This window comes from Chroicocephalus ridibundus, chromosome 12 (genome assembly GCF_963924245.1).
Source record: "Chroicocephalus ridibundus chromosome 12, bChrRid1.1, whole genome shotgun sequence".
NCBI classification, from domain to species: domain Eukaryota; kingdom Metazoa; phylum Chordata; class Aves; order Charadriiformes; family Laridae; genus Chroicocephalus; species Chroicocephalus ridibundus.
This window is the reverse complement of record NC_086295.1, coordinates 6311126-6329209: the sequence shown is the minus strand read 5'-3', so window position 1 is coordinate 6329209 and position 18084 is coordinate 6311126. Positions and strand designations below refer to the sequence as shown.

Genomic DNA, 18084 nt, shown 5'->3' with positions numbered 1-18084 from the left:
TCCTAAGTGGTTGCGTGGTTTTTGTTGTTGGTTATTTTTTTGATTGGTTGAGTTTTGTTTGGTTTTGGGGTTTTTTTGTTTACTTTTTTATTTGTTTAACTAAAGCATCTTCTACAAAATACTTGATCTGGATTTCAAGGGCCTGCCACTTTCACAGACAGGTTATTCTAGTAATTAAATTGTCTTCAGTTATCAGTTTTCTCATCTGGCTTCAGCATTCTGCTATAGTTTTCAGTATGCTTTCCTCACGCAGTTAAAGAGCTTTTAATTAATTAGTACTGTCTTTTCATGAAGAGAGATTTACATAGGCTAAGCTACTGTAATCCTCTTTCTGTAACTACCTGCAACTCTTTCTCCCAGGGTATTCAGTCGCTCATGTTCCAGAGATCCAAAGCCTAGCTCTGATACAGCTCAGCACTGTAACCTTGGCTCAGACTTCTGGGGAAGTAGTTCAGTTGTGACAGACAGCTGTGAGCAAGTCTGCAGAACGGGGCTATGCAAGGTAAGAAAGGTAAAATTTACAGACAGAGATAGGATTGTTAATAGTTCAAAGATGCAAGAAAAGCACCAACATGGAAAGATATGAAATCCTAATTAGGGTGGGGAAATACAAATCAGAAAACAGGGAGTTAGTGTTAAGGCAGAAACTCAGTAACGTTAAGGAAGAAGCAGAGGCTGATGCTTCTTCTGACTGGTACCTGCCCAACTACAGCAGAGACTCTCCAAGTGTCTTACAGTGTGGCAAGCATACGAATGCTTATAACTTATTAAATTCTAGCTGTTTATTGTGTGTGTTAGCCGGTAAGTGAATGCTTTCTATTTTTAGGCTGAATAGATCTTGTTTGCAGATGTTGTGTATTGGTCAAATGCCCAGAGGACCCAAGGAAGGAGGATTCCAGTAATCAAGTCATCTATCTTACGTTGGAGTTTCACATGTTATGCTTTAAGTCTCTCATTTAAAGCTTCCTCATAGCTTTCAGTCTCCTACAGGTCTTCTGGTCCATTTTTCACTGTTCTTTTAAAGTCATCAGTACTGGATCCATTTCCAGTGTCCACCATTGCTAATGCCAGAACAACTCTGGCATTACTTACCTAATTACTTACCTAAATCTATATCACACATTTCCTTGATTCAGGTATGATTTTCAATAACTGAACTTGATCTCGATTCTCAATCAAGAATTTGAAATCCTTGAACACTACATTTTACAGAAACTCATTTTAGCCAGTAACAGGGGACAAAACCAATTGCTTAGATTGCCAAAAACTCACTTTTATGTTCTCATACTTCAGGACAGAGGGGTGGTTCTCCAGCTCCTGGTATATATGAGGAGTGAGAAGCTGGGCAATTTCAGGTCGCATGCGGTGCTGAAACACAAAGCAGCTGTATCAGTCTTGAGGAAGAAGCACCATATTTCTTTGTCAATATTCTCTTGTTCCACTGTACAGACTGTGGCTGAATACCAGACAAGTATGCTTTCCCAGAAAGAGTCAAGAAGGGAGCACCTCCCCACTCCCCATCCTCCCGTGCCCCATCGCTGCCACCACCAGCAATTACAGGGGCAGTAGTAGCAGAGTATCTTCAAGAAAATAATTTGGGAAGGTTGTTGTAATAACACTGGTCTCAGTGCAAATTTAAGAACACTGTTCTAGATAACAAAGGCCAGCACCTGACCCTAACCACTACATAAGGTGGTTTGAATACAGGTCTGATGGAAGTAGAATTAACTTCCCCAGGCACCAAGACAGATGATTAAAGCAATTTAGCGGGAAGCTGCCTGAGAAGACTTGTGCTGTCAGTCTCCAGAGTTCTGGAAGTTTCAGATGCCGCAATAAGCCACGTTCATTGCGCTAAAACATATGGGAACCACAGTGCTGTGGACAACATCACTGAGTAATTGGAAATATACCGGTACACTGTGGCAGCTTGACAGCTCTTACCATTCTTTTTGGGAATTTAATAGCACATTCTTTTCTTTTAGGCTGCTCTGAGAGTAGAAATGCATACTTAAGTGTACCACAAACTTAAAACAACCTAAATGCAAATGCAATGGAGTTTCTTTATAGCTCTTCCTCACTTGGTATTTCAGACGGACAAAGGGGAAATTGACTTTCACCAGCCGTTCAAAGAGAGAGACTTCCAGATTGAAGTTCTTGGCCAGGTCATAAACGTTTGCACTAGGCTGCAGCTGAAAGAGAAGGGATAGGAGGTTCATGTTTTAGCACTTTTCCTGTGTGTTAGTAAGATTTTTTCACTCGTCTTTTTCTGACACTGGTCCCCCATAGGAAGGCTGGATTCTTGCAGAAGTGCTAAATTATCAAAGTTAAATACGGTCACAACCGAAGTGGATACAAGTACATGTAAAATTGTATCACACTGAAAGACAAGTTCCACCGGAGCTCTGCTCCAAAACTACAGGAGACAGGACCTGTGCTATCTGTGGAGGCTGGGGAGCAGTAAGTCTCGGCCCCTGTTTCACATATGGTGTTTGGTCAAAAGGTTCTAGTTCATCTGCACAACACTTAGAGGCATTAGTCACAGATGTTACCTGCTGGTGATCTCCAATGAGGATGAGATGCTGGCAAGCTTTACTCAGGGTAGTAATGGTGTGAGCCTCAAGGACCTCTGCTGCCTCTTCTACAATGACAATTCGCGGTTCTACTTTTTGCAAGATCTGACGGTATTTGGCAGCACCTGAGCAAGGAGAGAAGGTAAACCTTAGCAGAATGATTACACGCAGGCAGTATGACAAGAGTTTTCAGGCAGGGGAGTAGGCCATGTCCCAGAAGAGACTGAGGTTGTGCCCAAGATTCCCCATTTCAAGACTCAGCTTTTTAAACTTTAAAACAGCACCATACCAAGAATGGCTTCTGCATGAAGAGTTATTAAGGAAGGCGGATGGGGATTATAATCTTGTGCCTGCCTTGGCCCTTTCCCAACCCTCTCTTCAGGCATAAGATGCCTACTCAATATATTGATCAACACACATAAATAAACCTAAAATTGTCTTTCCAAAGGGTCATATTATGGTGACCTTTAGACTACCATCACCAGAAGGTGATGTGGGGGTAGCAGTGCAGATATTAGCTGTGCTTTACCTGGGCACAAGAAGTGAAGCATTTCTATTAGAAGAATGCGGTTCAGGATGGAGGCAGTGCAAGAATGCACAGAAACTGCTCACGCAGTTACTTGACAACTCGCAAAATAGCCACATTTCCAAATGGAGTCAGAGATTAAGAAGGCTGCAGACTAACAGGAAGCCTAACCCAGGCTGTCAAGCAGCACATGATACCGATCTTTTGGCAACAAGGTCCTTTAACCATTACTAGATCCAGTGCAATACTGGTTTGCTTCCCAACTGTTGTGCACCTGTAGTTGTCATCCCCACAACTTGTGCCTCCTTGAGAATGCAGAGATCTTCCTGCAGCCTCAGTTCTGTCAGTCTTTCTGCTGCCGCCTGATACTGCCGTTCATGCTGCAGAATCCTCTGTCGAATAAAGCCCTGGTAGGTCTGCAGCCAAAGCCTGAGAAGAAAGTGCCATTATCACATACAGCAAGGGGAACAGGATAGTGATCCACAAGTTCTGAGTGGATTCATTTCAAAACTTCCTTTGTGTCTTTTGGGCAAGAGATTATTAGCATCTGTACTTAGTCCCAAATACACACAGTGGAGATGACAGCACTGTCCAAACAATACAGGGAAGCAGACCAAGCATGTTCCAATAAGGAGCTGAATCGATACAGACAGAAACACCATGGCTTGACAGAAAGAGTTTGCAAACTGGAATAGTCAAAGGAAACATTTGCCTGAGAGACCCTGCAAAATAGCTTTGTCACCTGTAAAGCCTCCAGCGGGAGCTCAGGTCCAGCTGCCACACATTCTGAATAGCTTTGGCCTCTAACTCTGTCATTGCGCTCAGTTTACGGAGCTCAACCTTCATCTTGTGTTTCATTCTCTTCCTCTGGCCAGAAGTTACCTGCAGAAAAAAGCACTCCCCAATAGGCAGTTACAGCACAAAGATTCTTCTTTATTAGCATCCCCGCGTTACTCTTTACACGGTCAAGCAGAGCCAGAGCATGCTAGTGCACACAATTACCTCCCACTGCGTAGTATTCTGTTGTGGTTGGGCTGTTCCTCGTTCCTCATTCTCCAGCTTCATAGCCAATATCATGCTGGCTAGTTCATCAACAGCTCTGTGCTCTTCCTCCTTCCTTCCCTGAGGCTTTGCTGCTTCTTCATCCTCAATCACTCTGTCAGCTTGAATCAGGTCAGCTTCCTCTGGGATCTCCAAAAGCTCCTCTTCTGCTTCACCTTCCCACTCCTCCTCTCTCTCCTGCTGACCACCTGTGAGAGTCACCAGTCACATGCAGTAAGCCACAGCCACTCTAGCAGAATCACAGCACAGCAATCAGATCGCTACATGGAAATTAGCGTTAATCTTCTTTCCACTACCTTACAGTACCCTGCATCTTTCAGTGTCTGTTAAGTAGCAGTGTCTCTTTTCTGGCACATAAGTACTGCTTAGGCAAACACACCTGTAGAGGATTGGGGGTGGGGGGCAAATGTCTGGTTCGTTGGTTTGGGTTTTTTTTACCTGGATTCTCAGCCCCTATATTCTCTGCAGCACTCTGGGTGAAGACAGTTACACCAAGGCCCAGCCACTCCAGCATCATCGAGTGTTGTGAAGCACTGTAGTAAAACTCATCGTCATCCTAATATAAGGAAAGTCAAATCAGACAGTCCTATTGCACTTCAGAGTCTTCAGATGAGGCCAAAGCAGCACCTCGCAGCAGCAGATAACTAGGACAAATCCCCAAGAGACCTCCAGAGACAGAAAGTCTGAGCAGCCTCAGATCTTCAGAGAGAGCATCCCTCCTCGCCTTCCATTTAGGAGGCTTTCATTTGGGCACTTGTACTTTTATGCTGATAAAGATTACTTAGAATCTCTGCAGTTTAAAGAAGTAAAATTTAAAGCCCCTGCCTGCCCCGCCTGGTCTAGACTATTGTTACTTGTACAGCTTGCTGTTCAGTCCTTTTTTAGCAGAAAAAAAAGTGTGCTTGGGGAACCTCAGACTCATTAGCAGAAAGGGTAGTAAGTATACATTGGATCTGCTTGACTGAGAAGAAAGGGACCTCTCTTACCAGACCATTCATCAGACTGTCCCAGTGCTGGGGTGCAATGCATGATTCCAAGTGGCGCTCATGCAGAACTCCATATGTTGTGCACTCCAAGAGCTTCGCTCCTTCATGGAGCTCCTGCTCAGCCTGCTTCATCTCATTGGTTATCTACTCATAACAAAGAGAAGAGAGGCATCATCATACTCAGAGAAGCAAAGTTCAGAAACTGCAGGACAAGAAACTGATGAAGTGAATACAGATGGAAGAATTAAGAGGCTGATTTCAGTGTAAGACAAGGTGAAAGAACAGGTGTGGAGGAAGTTTAGTTCAGTTAGCTCCTCCAATGCACAAGCAACCCAGTCCCACCATCTCCGGTGAACTCTGCACATACGTTCACGTAGGCTCTGCGGAGATGCATTGGCAAGTTGTATCGGAATCCACACTTCTTCCTCAGCTCCCTCAAGGTGAATTGCTTCAGGACCTCACTGCTACTTCTGCCCCCAACACGCACCATCCCATGTTTTTGGAATGTGTATATTCCTGGGAATGAAAAAGAAATATTAGTACTAAAGAGGCAAGTTCTGTTTCTGCAGTAGGACAAGGGGTAGGGAGAACACCCTTTGTCTACAAATGCTGCCCTGGATTGGTCTGAGTGAAGTTTTCTTACTGTGTATCAACGCGGCTAGAGTCACTAGAAGAAGCCAAAAGGGCAGATCCTCACCCCACAAGATGGGCAGAGTAAGAGTTACACTGTAATTTCTATCCATCATACTTGCCAGGTACTCTTACCTTCTAAGAACTGATCCAGTGCATGGTTAGTGTAGCAAACTATAAGGATAGGAGACTTCTGGACGGTGCTTTGCCACGCATGATTATTAGTCAAGAGAGCCTGAACAATCTTCAAACCCACATAAGTCTTCCCTGCAAAACAAGCTCAGAATCAGACAAGGGTAATCCACCCTCTAAGGGCTGCCTTGAAAAACAGCAATCATCAAAAACAGATACAAGACTTCCTTCTAGGCTGCAAATCTGACCTGTGCCAAGAGAGCTGACCCCAGAGGTAACTAGTTTACAAAATGTAAATGAAGAAGCATGACACTGTCTTTCTGGCCTGTAGTTGAGCAAGGCCATACTCTGCAAGAATGTTGTCTTTGGTTAATATGCTGGACCTGAACCCAGGGTTTCCTCTGCCACTGCTTTCCCCATCCCACTCTAATAGCAGCTTCACACATGACATTTGGCTGCACAGGAAACATATGCACACTAGCGGAATTCAAGCAGTGGTGCTTATTGAGTTCAGGTACCGTTCAAAACAATTACAGTTAATTTTGTAATGCTTTTTTCACCCAGAGGATCATGGCTGAACACTCACAGTGTTCTAACATGCTACGAAGACAAATAGGGCTCTTGCACAGCAAGAGGTATCCTGTTATCAAAGATGGTTGAAAATATTTTCACCCCGATACACAAGTGGAGCCAATAGTGCAGTTGGTGTCTACTTGCAACTAGGTTGGCAATGATCAGATCAGATACGGGTATCAGGATACTTAAAGCTCTTCTCCACAGCTCATGCTAACTGGGCTACTCAAGCATCAATCAGGCATGAGACTAAAGATATGGAGACAGTACAGGTGGCTTTTTCTGAAGTTAATTTCCCTAAATGGGGAATCCAGGAGAACTCAATGAACTTAAATGACAGGAACTTAAAGCAAATATTTCTCACCAGTCCCAGGAGGTCCTTGGATAATAGCCAGCTCCTTGGTAAGTGCAAGACTCAATGCCTGCATCTGAGACTCATCTAATCTCAAGGCTTCCATTGAAGGCCACTTCATGGGATCTAGAACATGGACACTTTGCCTTGTCAAACGATCAGGGTTGGTCTCTTCATCTGACGGGGGATCTTCCATCAAGGGTGCAAAGTTGTAGGCAGTATCCATTGTCAGATATGTTGGCTTGTCCACCTGTGCATCACATTCCACGATGTACTTCTGGAAGGGGATATCTTCTTCCTGGATTTCCTGTAACCCTTCTAACACATGCCGATAGGCCTCAAAGTAGGCAGTTGTCTCTACCATGAGGAAGGAGTCTGAGGGTTGAACCTCTGCCAGCAGTGCCTGGCTCTGTGCATTAAAACATAGCTGCACAATCCCATGTGCAAGATCTGCATTATCACGATTAGAAACAGTGGCAAAAAGGCATGTTTCAAAGTGATCTTTGGACATGCAGATCAGGGATCCATATAGCAACCGTTTGGAATTCTGCCATCGTACAAACTTCAATGGTTTTATGTCAAACTGGACCTTGTAAACAATACCAGTTGGGGAACAGACAGGGGTAATAATCCGTGTGTCAAAGTAGATCCTGATATCATCAAATTTTTTTTTTCTCAAGCCTTTGTCCTCAAAGCTCTGCAAAAGCTCCAAGATACCTTCTCTTAAAGGCCTTACAAAGTCTTCTCTCAGAAGCCGGAAATGGGTGTCAAGATAAATGCTGGTGCTCTCATATCTTCCAGAAACAATATTGGGACGTAGAAAGGGTTTCTCATCACGATGTACCTCATTATATGTGGGATATATTGTCATTGTACGATAGGTTTCTTCTTGACCATCAGTCTGAGGCTGCATAAGAGTATAGTTATCAGCCCTTAACGTGCCTTCACGTCTCTTCTCCTGTAGATGCTGCACGAGCATCTGGACTTTATTTAGATTCTTCTCTGTTTCTTCTGGGATGTCCACACCAGAAGCTCTCAGGGCATTTATGGATGCTGGCAAGACTGTCAAGAGAACGGAGATTTTCTGCACAGAGCTGGCTGGGAAAATACTGATTAGGTCCTGAAGAAGTGAAATGATGTTGCTAATATGCACAGGGTACTGATGACGTACAGCAGGGACTGCTTCTGTTATCATGTCAGACACATACTGTGGCAGACAGACCTTGAGAAAGTTGGACTCCTTCACCACTCCAAGCAGCTGTTGGACACTCTGTCTGTCCATTCGGGAACTGCATGCTTTTTGAAGCACCTGGCAAACGAGCTGAAGGAAATTTGGTTTCATAGCCGTTTGGGAAAGAAGTTCCTTCAAACCCAAACTGGAAGCAAGTGTGATGACAACTTCTGAAGGGTCTTTCTGGAGGAGACTTTCTAGGAATTTATAGCCAATCCTTTTGCCTTGCTGAGGCTGCTCACTGACCTGGGCACGACCTGGCATAGGGTTCTGGTAGGAATGAGGATTCTCCCGAGGCTGCATCCTCCTTCCCCTATCTTCATTTTTCTGCTCGTTCCTCAGTCCTCTAGCTCCTTCCTGGGCTTCTCCACCTTGATAACTCCTTCCCCTACCCTCATTTTGTTGCTCATTCCAGGGTCCTCTGGCCCTTTCTTGTGCTTGTCCATCTTGATACCTCCTTCCCCTACCCTCGTCTTCTTGCGCATTCCAGGGTCCTCTGGCCCTCTCATGTGCTTGTCCATCTTGATACCTCCTTCCCCTACCCTCATTTTGTTGCTCATTCCAGGGTCCTCTGGCCCTTTCTTGTGCTTGTCCATCTTGATACCTCCTTCCCCTACCCTCGTCTTCTTGCGCATTCCAGGGTCCTCTGGCCCTCTCATGTGCTTGTCCATCTTGATACCTCCTTCCCCTACCCTCATCTTGTGCATTCCAGGGTCCTCTGGCCCTCTCGTGTGCTTGTCCACCTTGATACCTCATTCTCCTTCCTTCATTTTCCTGTTCATTCCAGTGTCCTGTGGCTCCACTGTTGGCCAGTCCACCTTGGTTTCTTGGTTTATTCTTGTTTGACTGAGGAACCCTCCAAGTCGTACCACCAAATCTCTCCTCTCTTTGCTGAGGTAAAAGAGTATAATTACTCGCTTGGGGGCTTTCCCCTGACTGAGCTGTCTGACCTGAAACATTATTTATTCTGTTTCTGCCTCTTCGCATAAAGCCAGTATCCCAGTGATCTGTGTGCCCTTACGAAAAAAAATAAATAAAATAAGACACTCCTTCATTATAAATCAACCACATTAACCTGCCTCCCAACACAAATGCATGAGCATTTTGGCCTGGTAGTCAGCATGGTTTGGACATTCGGAATCAAATTAGAAAACCATGATTATATTTGCACCCAGCCTTTCAAATTGGGGTTTCCTTCATACCCCTTTTTCTAACTGCTAAAAAGAGTGCCGTGCCTAGGGTTCACTTAAGCTGTTAAGCCACGAAGACACTAAAAAAATGAAACCCTTTTCCACAGAACAGAAAGCAGAAATAAGAAAGGACAGAGGTGAAGTTTCCCACGCAGGGCAGGATTTCCTCGGGAGTTAGCTGTCACTGAAATAATGACAAAGGCAGCAGCTGACTTTGACTGTATATAGTATAGTTAAAATGCAGACCTTCTGGACAAAGTCCGACCACTCAGAGTAGCAGAAAGCATAGATCATATAGCCTTTATCATGTTCTCAACAGAATACTTAGGGAGGTGCTGAATGCCGTCACACACAGCCAGCAAAGAGATTATTGCAGCACATCATGCCCCAACCAGACTCCGGGGGCAAATACGTAAATGCTGGAATTTAGGCTTGAGAGGAAATGTCACTGTACAGAGGCAGGGAAGGAGCGGATCCCCCTGTACCAGCCCCATCCCCCAGACCTTCTGCCCAGCCTTCCCCGGCCGACCCTCACCTCTCCCGGCTCCAGCTCGGGGCTGCCGCCCACACGGCTCCTGCCCGGCTCTCTCCATCGCTCGGCCCGGCGACTCCTCATTGGGGCGTCGGGGCTCCCCGGGGCTCCTGCACCGCGACACAGCCGCCGTCGTGCTCGGGTGTGCCGCGCTCCCGCACGTCTCGGGACCGGCCGGTACTGCCCCGCCACCGCCGAAAGTTTCGCTTTCCAGTTCCCCGTAAGGCCCGCCCCGCCGCCGCCCACCGCCCCCCTCCGGTATCGGCCCCCTCCTGCCCCCGCCCGGCCCCAGCCCTCCGCCGTACCGGCCCATAAGCGGCCCCGCCGGCCCCCGGCTCCCCTTCCCCGGTACCGCCCCGCTCCCGGCGGGCAGCAACCCCTGATCCGCTTTCCCCCGGTACCGGCTCGCTCCCGGCCCCGGCTCGCAGTAACTCCCGATCCCCCGTCCCCGGTAACGGCTCCGGCGGGCAGCAACCCCCACCCTCGCCCCGGTACCGGCCCGCTCCCGGCGGGCAAAAATCCCCGATCCGCTTTCCCCAGATACCGGCCCACTCCCGGCCCCAGCGGGCAGCAACCCCCACCCTCCTTTCCCTGCTACCGGCCGTCTCCCGGCCCCGGCGGGCAGCAACCCCCGCCCCTCGCCCCGGTACCGTCCCTGGCGGGCAGCCCCTCCTCACCCTTCCCCGCTCCCGACGGGCAGCACACCCCACCGTCCCCCAGTACCGGTCGTCCCCGGCGGACAGCGCCCCCGACACTGCTCCTTTCCCCTAGTCCCGTCGTCCCCGCCCAGCGCCGTTGCTTTCGGTTTCCTTTCCGCCCAAGGGCGGGACCAGCCGTTGCTCCGGCCCCCGGCGCGGGGCTGGGCCGGCCGGGCGCACGCGCGGCCGCGGGCTCGGGCCGTTCCGTGAGGGAGGGCGGCCATGCTGCAGGGCCTGGGCCTGGTGGGCACCATCGCGGAGGGGGACGCGGGTCCCGAGGACCCCGAGTCCGGGGGCTCCGAGGATGAGGAGGTGGGGCCGGGCAGGATCTGTTGTCTAGGCCGGGGGTGGGGGCTGGGGCGGATCGGGCCGCGGTCTGGGCCGGTCCGATCGGACCGTTCGGCGATCGTTGCTCATTGCCGTTACCACAGGAGCCGCGCCGGGCGCCGGGCCCCAGGCGGCGGGGCTCGGCCGGAGGGGACTTCAGCGCCTCTTTCGTCTTCGGCGAGGCGGAGGCCGGCGGGGAAGGCGCCTGGGCGGCGGCGCTGCGCCAGCTCCGCGGCAAGGTGAGGCCTGGGGCCGGGAGCGGGTGCGGGGCCTGGGGCCGCCCCGCCGGGCTCCTCACCGCTCCTCTGCCCTGATCTCCTGCCTAGAGAGCGGCCACGACGCTTGATGAGAAGATTGAGAAAGTGAGACAGAAAAGGAAGTTCCAGGTCAGAGCCTTTCTCTCCCGTTGCTGAAAATCCCGGCGTGGGGTTTGGGCTTCTGCTGCGTTCCCTGCTGCGGCACAGCTCTGAAAGTACCCTGAGCTGCAGAGCTCAAACCATGGCTCAGCACCTCAACGCGGTGTGCAGCCACACATCGAATGGTTTGGGTTGGAAGGAACCTTAAAGATCGCGTAGTTCCAGCCCCCCTGCCCTGGGCAGGGACACCTCCCACCAGCCCAGGTTGCTCCAAGCCCCGTCCAGCCTGGCCTTGAACACCTCCAGGGATGGGGCAGCCACCACCTCTCTGGGCAACCTGGGCCAGGGGCTCACCGCCTTCACAGTAAAGAATTTCTTCCTGATATCTGATCTAAATCTACCCTCCTTCAGTTTAAAACCGTCACTCCTCATCCTATGGCTCCACTCCCTGATCCAGAGTCCCTCCCCAGCTTTTCTGGAGCCTCTTTAGGTACTGGAAGGGGCCCTAAGGTCTCCCTGGAGCCATCTCTTCTCCAGGCTGAACCCCCCAGCTCTCAGCCTGTCTTCATAGGAGAGGTGCTCCAGCCCTCTGATCATCAACCTAATGCGTAGCTGAACTCATAAGAATGCGGAATTGTTAATGCTTAAGGTTATGCAAAACCGTATATATGTGAATGAGCTTATAATAACAACAAACAAAAGGTCACCAAGGATTGAAGCTTCATTTTTATCCTTTTTTAAAAAACTTTTAAAAAATCTTTTCCTAGGAAAGAGAAGCTAAACAAGCAAAAGCGAAAGATGGAGATGCGGAGACTGAGGATAAGACCAAGAAGACAGAGTGTGAGGATTTCAGTAGGGATGAAGAAGAAGAAGATGTGGAGTCTCAGTGTTCACTGGATGATGAAACTATCTTCACAAAAGCAGGTATCAGCAGCACATAGAGAGACGGCCTCCTGATTTCGGCTGGGATAGGGTTAATTTTTTTTCTAGTAGCTGCTGGGCTTTGGATTCAGTGTGAGAACAATGTTGGTAACCCATATTGTTTTAGTTGTTGCTAAGTAATGCTTATATTAAGTCAAGGACTTTTTCAGCTTCCCATAGAAGCTGAGAGGGAGCACAGACAGGACAAGGTGGGCAAAGGAATATCCCATACCATAAATGTCATGCTCAGTATAGAAGTGGGGGCTAGCCGGTGGGGCAGAAGTCTGCACTTGCTGCTCAGTATGGGCTGGGCAATCATCACCGGGTGGTGAGAAATTGTATTGCATCACTCATTTTGTATATTCTTTTGTCATCATTATTATTATTATTTTCTCTTCCGTTACTGCTCTATTACACTGTCTTTATCTCAGCCCATGAGGTTGTTTTCCTTTTTCTCCCTCTTCTCCCTGTCCTACTGGGGGAGAGCAGTAAGTAAACGGCTGCGTGGTCCTAGTTGCAGCCTGGGCGTGAATCACGACAGACGGTCAGGAGCAAGAATCTTACAGACTGTTGGCTCACCAGAGAAAATTCCGTAGTGAAGCCTTGCTGGGAGTGGGCAAGAACCTCTTATTTTTTGTTATCTTCCTTCTACAACATTCCTTCTGATTTTGGTCAAGTTTATTTTGAATGGTAATGTAGTGCTTTAATTGAACTTGTCCCTGAGGAAGGACATTTGCTTGGCATTTTACTCCATTGCATGCCAGTACTTGTTTCTGAGGTTTCTCCTTCAATAACTCATTCAGAGCAAAAAGTATGAGATGAAGGTAGTCACTGTATCTTGTTCTGTGTTGAGCTGTGCTTGTTAATTCTCATCCCATTTCTTTTTCTCTGTAGATACGGTGAAAGTGAAGGAACAGAAGAGATCAAAAAAGGGAGAAAAGGTAAGTGACACTTTGTTATTCCCCAGCATTTCTTCTGGAGGAATTTGACGTTGGTTAGCAAACTGTAGCTCAAAACCAGCCCAGAGCCTTTTGATAACATTTTGTGTTGCTGCCTGTGTTGTTCCAGTTTTGTTATCGTTGCTGTTTCTAGGAAGCAGAGAGCTTTTTTGAAGATGCCTCTCAATATGATGATAACTTGTCATTCCAGGACATGAATCTTTCACGACCTTTGCTAAAGGTATTTCCTAGTTTAGTTATTACATATGTTACTCTGAAGAATATTGTACAGCCTGCCCTCCACCAATCTGAACTAGTAAATTCCTCTTCTCTTTGCAGCCTCTGAAAAAGAAATTACATGGAAGCTAGTGTGAGAGTTCTTTAGGAGCTGTTGTTCCCAAATAATGGAAGCCATTCTTTGATTTGCAATATGTCAACACTATATTGAGTGAGACTTGTCACAGAATCATAGAATGGCTGAGGTTGGAAGGGACCTCTGGAGGTGATCTTGTCCAACCCCCTGCTCAAGCAGGGCCATCTAGAGCAGGTTGCCCAGGACCATGTCCAGATGGCTTTTGACTGTCTCCAAGGATGGAGACTCCACAGCCTCTCTGGGCAACCTGTGCCAGTGCTCAGCCACCTTTGCAGTGAAAAAGTGTTTCCTGGTGTTCAGAGGGAGCCTCCTGTGTTTCAGTTTGTGGCCATTGCCTCTGCTCCCGTCACAGGGTGCCACTGAAAAGAGCTTGGCTTTGTCCTCTTTTCACCCTCCCTTCAAAATCCTCTCCAAGTCTTCTCGAGGGTAAACAGTCCCAGCTCTGTCAGCCTTTCCTCATATGGGAGGTGCTCCAGTCCCTTCATAATCTTTGTGGCCCTTTGCTGGGCTCTTTCCAGTGCATTCATGTCTCTTGTATGCGGGAGCCCAGCACTGGATGCAGTACTGCAGTTGTGGCTGTAACAGAGACGGAGTTTAATTGCTCTGTCTCCTTTGTAGGCAATCACGGCTCTTGGCTTCAAGCAACCAACCCCAATTCAGAAGGCTTGTATCCCGGTGGGTCTTCTGGGGAAGGATATTTGTGCCTGTGCTGCTACTGGGACAGGTAGGGATTAAGCAGGGCACGGGAAACACGGAGAATTAGCTATTCAGAATAAGTGGTAATTCTTAATTTTCTTCTTTAGGTAAAACAGCTGCCTTCATCTTGCCTGTCCTTGAGCGCCTGATTTACAAACCTCGTCAGGCTCCAATAACACGGGTGTTGGTTCTAGTGCCAACACGAGAACTGGGTATTCAGGTGCACTCTGTCACAAAACAGCTGGCGCAGTTCAGCAGCGTCACAACTTGCCTTGCTGTAGGTGAGTATTAAGTTGCTTCTGTGAACTGTACAGCTTGCTGTAAACTGCTGTACAGAACTGGAAATTGTAATAAAACTGGAGGCTGTATGGTTATTGAAGGCAGGTGTGCTATGGTTTAAAATCTCACTTTCCAATACCATGCCGTACTTTTTGTTTGTTGGTTTCTGAGAAAGAAAAGGTGGGGTCTGATTGCGAACATGGTATTAATCTGAGTTGTTTCACGTTCCTCAGGCAATTTGGATCTGTGTACTCTGCTGCAGCCTGCTCAGGGAGTCAGCAGTCCGTGTTCGCTCTCTTTCAGGTGGCCTGGATGTGAAGACTCAGGAAGCAGCTCTGCGCTCTGGGCCAGACATTCTTATCGCCACTCCTGGGCGACTGATCGATCATCTCCACAACTGCCCTTCTTTCCACCTGAGCAGTGTCGAGGTGCTGATATTGGATGAAGCAGACAGGTAGGCTAAGCAGGACAGCGGTGAAAAATGAGGTGGTAGTTTTCTGCTTTCCCGGGCTATAGGGCAGTCTTTGTTGCCCTGCCTGAAGTAACGTTTCTTAGCTAGAACCAGGTGAAGCTGCTTTACCTTGCTCTTTTTCCTGTGTAGGATGCTGGATGAATACTTTGAGGAACAGATGAAGGAAATAATCAGGTTGTGCTCCCACCACCGTCAGACAATGCTTTTCTCTGCCACAATGACAGAGGAGGTAAGACAGGCTGCTGAGAAGCTTATGGAGGCAGAAAGCTGAATGGAAGTTTGTCTAGTCTTTTAACAGATTATGTGGCCTTCTTTTTTCTTAACCTGTTTTGGTAGGTGAAAGATTTGGCTTCTGTTTCCTTGAAAAATCCTGTCCGAATTTTTGTGAACAGCAACACAGATGTTGCCCCTTTCCTGCGTCAGGAATTTATCCGGATCAGACCCAACCGAGAGGGGGACCGTGAGGCCATTGTATCAGGTTAGTGATGAGCAAAGACAAGCTGGAACTGGTAGGTGACTATGAAGCAGGCTCCTGAGAGGACTTTTTTTTTTTTCTTTCAGCTCTACTGACACGAACCTTCCCAGATCATGTGATGCTTTTCACCCAGACCAAGAAACAGGCTCACCGTATGCACATCCTACTGGGGCTGATGGGTCTGCGGGTTGGGGAGCTTCATGGGAACCTCTCTCAGGCACAGCGGCTGGAAGCACTCAGGTATTAGCAGGCTTTGTTGGCAATCATAGGCAAAAAAAGAAGTTAAGAGTTGGAAGTTTTAGGGCAGAAAGGGATTGCTGTATTCATTGCTAATGCACTTGCTATCTCTGCTTAGGCGCTTCAAGGATGAGCAGATTGATATTCTGGTAGCTACAGATGTGGCTGCACGTGGACTTGATATTGAAGGTGTTAAAACGGTGAGTATTTGCAGTACTGAGCTTTTTAATCAGTCCTTTAAAATTGTTTCCCTACTAACACTGTTTCTGTTACAGGTAATCAATTTTACCATGCCCAACACCACCAAACACTATGTGCATCGGGTGGGTCGGACAGCAAGAGCAGGCAGGGCTGGTCGTTCAGTTTCACTTGTGGGGGAGGAAGAGCGCAAGATGCTGAAGGATATTGTGAAAACTGCCAAAACACCAGTGAAAGCCAGAATTCTCCCCCAAGGTATGTGCTTCACGGAGGTAAAAAGCAGGAGAGCAGTAGGCAGGGAATATCATGGTACAGAGGGACACTAAAAGAGGTGCGGAAAAACAAGATGGACTTTACATGAGCTGCTTCTGATGTTCACACTGTATCGTTTTCAGATGTCATACTAAAATTTCGGGAGAAGATTGAGAATCTAGAAAAAGATGTCTATGCGGTTCTGTGCTTGGAGCGTGAGGAACGTGAGATGCAGCAGTCAGAGGCCCAGGTAAGGGGTTTTTTAGGATTTTTTTTTTTTACCTTAGTTTTTTTAGGATCTGGGGTAGATATAGTGCGTAAGGAGGTTACCCTAATGTACTTAACCTACCTGCTTTAGAAAGGGAAGAAAGAGAGATTTTTTTAGCCACCATGAGCTTACTTCTTGCCTGAATTATCTCAGATCAATAGGGCAAAGAAGCAGCTGGAGGCAGGAAAACAAGAGACTGCGAGTGAGGGCTTGGAGCGGAGCTGGTTCCAGACCCGTGAAGAGAGGAAGAAAGAAAAATGTGAGTTGTGACACTGCTGCCATGTTAAATTCCATAGCTGCAACTGGACTTTGGTCTGTACTTTAAGAGGTTCTTTAATCGATGTTTTTCTTTGTCTCTCCAGTGGCTAAAGCCCTGCAGGAGTTTGACCTAGCATTAAGAGGCAAAAAGAAAAGGAAGAAATTTATGCAGGACCAACAGAAAAAAGTCCAAATGACGGTGAGTACGTTCACAGACAAATGGGACCCTCGGTGGACTATTTTAGTTTTCCCTTAGCAAAACCTCACGTCACTGTAAACTTGCATTTTAACACCTTTCAGCCAGAGGAGAGGTCACAGTTTGAAATCTTGAAATCTCAAATGTATGCTGAGCGGCTGGCAAAAAGGAATCGCCGAGCAAAACGAGCCAGAGCCTTGCCAGAAGAGGAACCAGCAGCAGCACCAGCAGGTGGAGACTTTTGTTTTACAGCTGACTTATCTTTTGTCAGGCGCTTTCTAACAAATAGGTAAACTAAACTAATTTGTATAGAGGAATGGCTGGGCTGTGTGTTTGCGGGGAGGAGTCACTGCCTTTCCTGATGGTTTGGCTAATTGTTGTGGTCAAGGCTACGGGCTGTAATAAACAAGATGATGCTATGGCTTTCTCTTTACAGCTCTTTACAGATGTTCTGACTCTTGTCTCTGTGCTAGGTCCCAAGCGGAAGAAAAAACAGTCTGTGTTTGACGAAGAGCTTACCAACACGAGCAGGAAGGCGCTGAAGCAGTACCGTGCCGGGTAATGTCTTAGCAGTAGTACCTGAGTCCAGACTTTCGTAGGTGGGATTTTTTTTGCACCTCTGGACTTTCTTGGGGATACCTCGACTGATATTGGGGGAAAAGGTGGGCAGAGCAGAGAAGGGATTCTTGCAAGAAGTACCTGTGCTGTTGATATACTTCAGTGGTTTTGTCTTACCTCCCCCCTTCCCTCTCTCTTTAAAAGCCCATCATTTGAAGACCGAAAACGTTTGGGTGTGGCCCAACGTAGGAAAGGAGGAAACTTCAAATCCAAGTCCAGGTATAGCTCCCTTTACCTTCTCATTCAAGTTGGTGGGGGTTTTTTCCTGCTTTCTTTTTCCTCATCTTGTGATTTTTTTTAAAGGTCCTTGATAAAAGGTTTGTTGGTTCTGCAGTAGCTTACCCTCCTACTGCAGGTCTGATGCTGGGGGCAATCAAGGATACTGCTTTAATAGCACGTTCCAAGGCTACTAGAAAATGCTCAGTGCTGTTCCTTAGTGCTGAGAGTTGGACTGGTGTAATTAATTTCAGATATCTTCTCTTTCAGGTACAAAAGAAAGTAAGAACTGGTGGCAGTTACCAAAGGGGGGTAGTTTGGACAATGCATGCATTTCAGGCATGCTCTCCCCAGGGTCTGGATTTCTTTGTACTGCAAGGAGACAACTTCAGTAAAATTGAAGTTTTTCTTCAAGTTCTGGAATAGCTTTGGGGTGCTCGTTAAGACCTGGTTGAAGACCCTGTGTGAAAACATCTTCATCAGCCCATGCAATAAAAGATTACTTTTTTTCTAAAAAGTTTG

The 18084-nt window shown here is 47.5% G+C and overlaps 2 protein-coding genes and 1 long non-coding RNA gene across 9 annotated transcripts in view; 2 read left to right on the top strand and 1 right to left on the bottom strand.

The window, feature by feature from the left end:
• Positions 1-4760, top strand: part of LOC134522323 (uncharacterized) — an 8254-nt gene extending 3494 nt beyond the window's left edge. The window contains exons 3-4 of the long non-coding RNA XR_010073033.1: positions 361-502; positions 4627-4760. This is a non-coding gene — a long non-coding RNA (uncharacterized LOC134522323). The remainder of the gene's footprint in view (positions 1-360; positions 503-4626) is intronic.
• ZNFX1 (zinc finger NFX1-type containing 1) overlaps positions 1-10792 on the bottom strand; it is a 14181-nt gene extending 3389 nt beyond the window's left edge. Inside the window, exons 1-13 of one of the 7 annotated variants that reach the window (XM_063349872.1) lie at positions 10462-10792; positions 9788-9894; positions 6844-9078; positions 5910-6041; positions 5512-5660; positions 5145-5288; positions 4597-4714; positions 4099-4346; positions 3839-3978; positions 3371-3525; positions 2550-2695; positions 2079-2189; positions 1273-1368 (exon numbers count right to left, since the gene is read on the bottom strand). In XM_063349872.1, coding sequence (XP_063205942.1) covers positions 1273-1368; positions 2079-2189; positions 2550-2695; positions 3371-3525; positions 3839-3978; positions 4099-4346; positions 4597-4714; positions 5145-5288; positions 5512-5660; positions 5910-6041; positions 6844-9078; positions 9788-9894; positions 10462-10736 — 4056 coding nt within the window. In that variant the 5' untranslated portion in view covers positions 10737-10792. Of the gene's footprint in view, positions 1-1272; positions 1369-2078; positions 2190-2549; positions 2696-3370; positions 3526-3838; positions 3979-4098; positions 4347-4596; positions 4715-5144; positions 5289-5511; positions 5661-5909; positions 6042-6843; positions 9079-9787; positions 9965-10461 lie in introns of all 7 variants that reach the window. The other 6 variants (XM_063349871.1, XM_063349875.1, XM_063349873.1 and 3 more) reach the window with 6 other exon arrangements.
• Positions 10657-18084, top strand: DDX27 (DEAD-box helicase 27). Its single transcript, XM_063349878.1, has 21 exons — positions 10657-10794; positions 10914-11048; positions 11136-11195; positions 11933-12089; positions 12981-13027; positions 13179-13265; positions 14016-14121; positions 14201-14374; positions 14676-14826; positions 14974-15073; positions 15181-15322; positions 15406-15559; positions 15675-15756; positions 15832-16009; positions 16150-16256; positions 16428-16533; positions 16637-16731; positions 16833-16959; positions 17202-17286; positions 17491-17565; positions 17833-18084. Exons 1-21 carry the CDS (start codon positions 10705-10707, stop codon positions 17846-17848), a joined length of 2274 nt encoding a protein of 757 aa, XP_063205948.1. The 5' UTR covers positions 10657-10704; the 3' UTR covers positions 17849-18084.

Bases quoted from the DNA above. Each gene is read 5' to 3' on its own strand.
- DDX27 (XM_063349878.1), top strand. From the start codon at position 10,705: ATGCTGCAGGGCCTGGGCCTGGTGGGCACCATCGCGGAGGGGGACGCG. The intron at 13,028-13,178 runs GTAAGTGACACT...TGCTGTTTCTAG, and splicing joins GATCAAAAAAGGGAGAAAAG to GAAGCAGAGAGCTTTTTTGA. The intron at 15,757-15,831 runs GTGAGTATTTGC...TTTCTGTTACAG, and splicing joins ATATTGAAGGTGTTAAAACG to GTAATCAATTTTACCATGCC.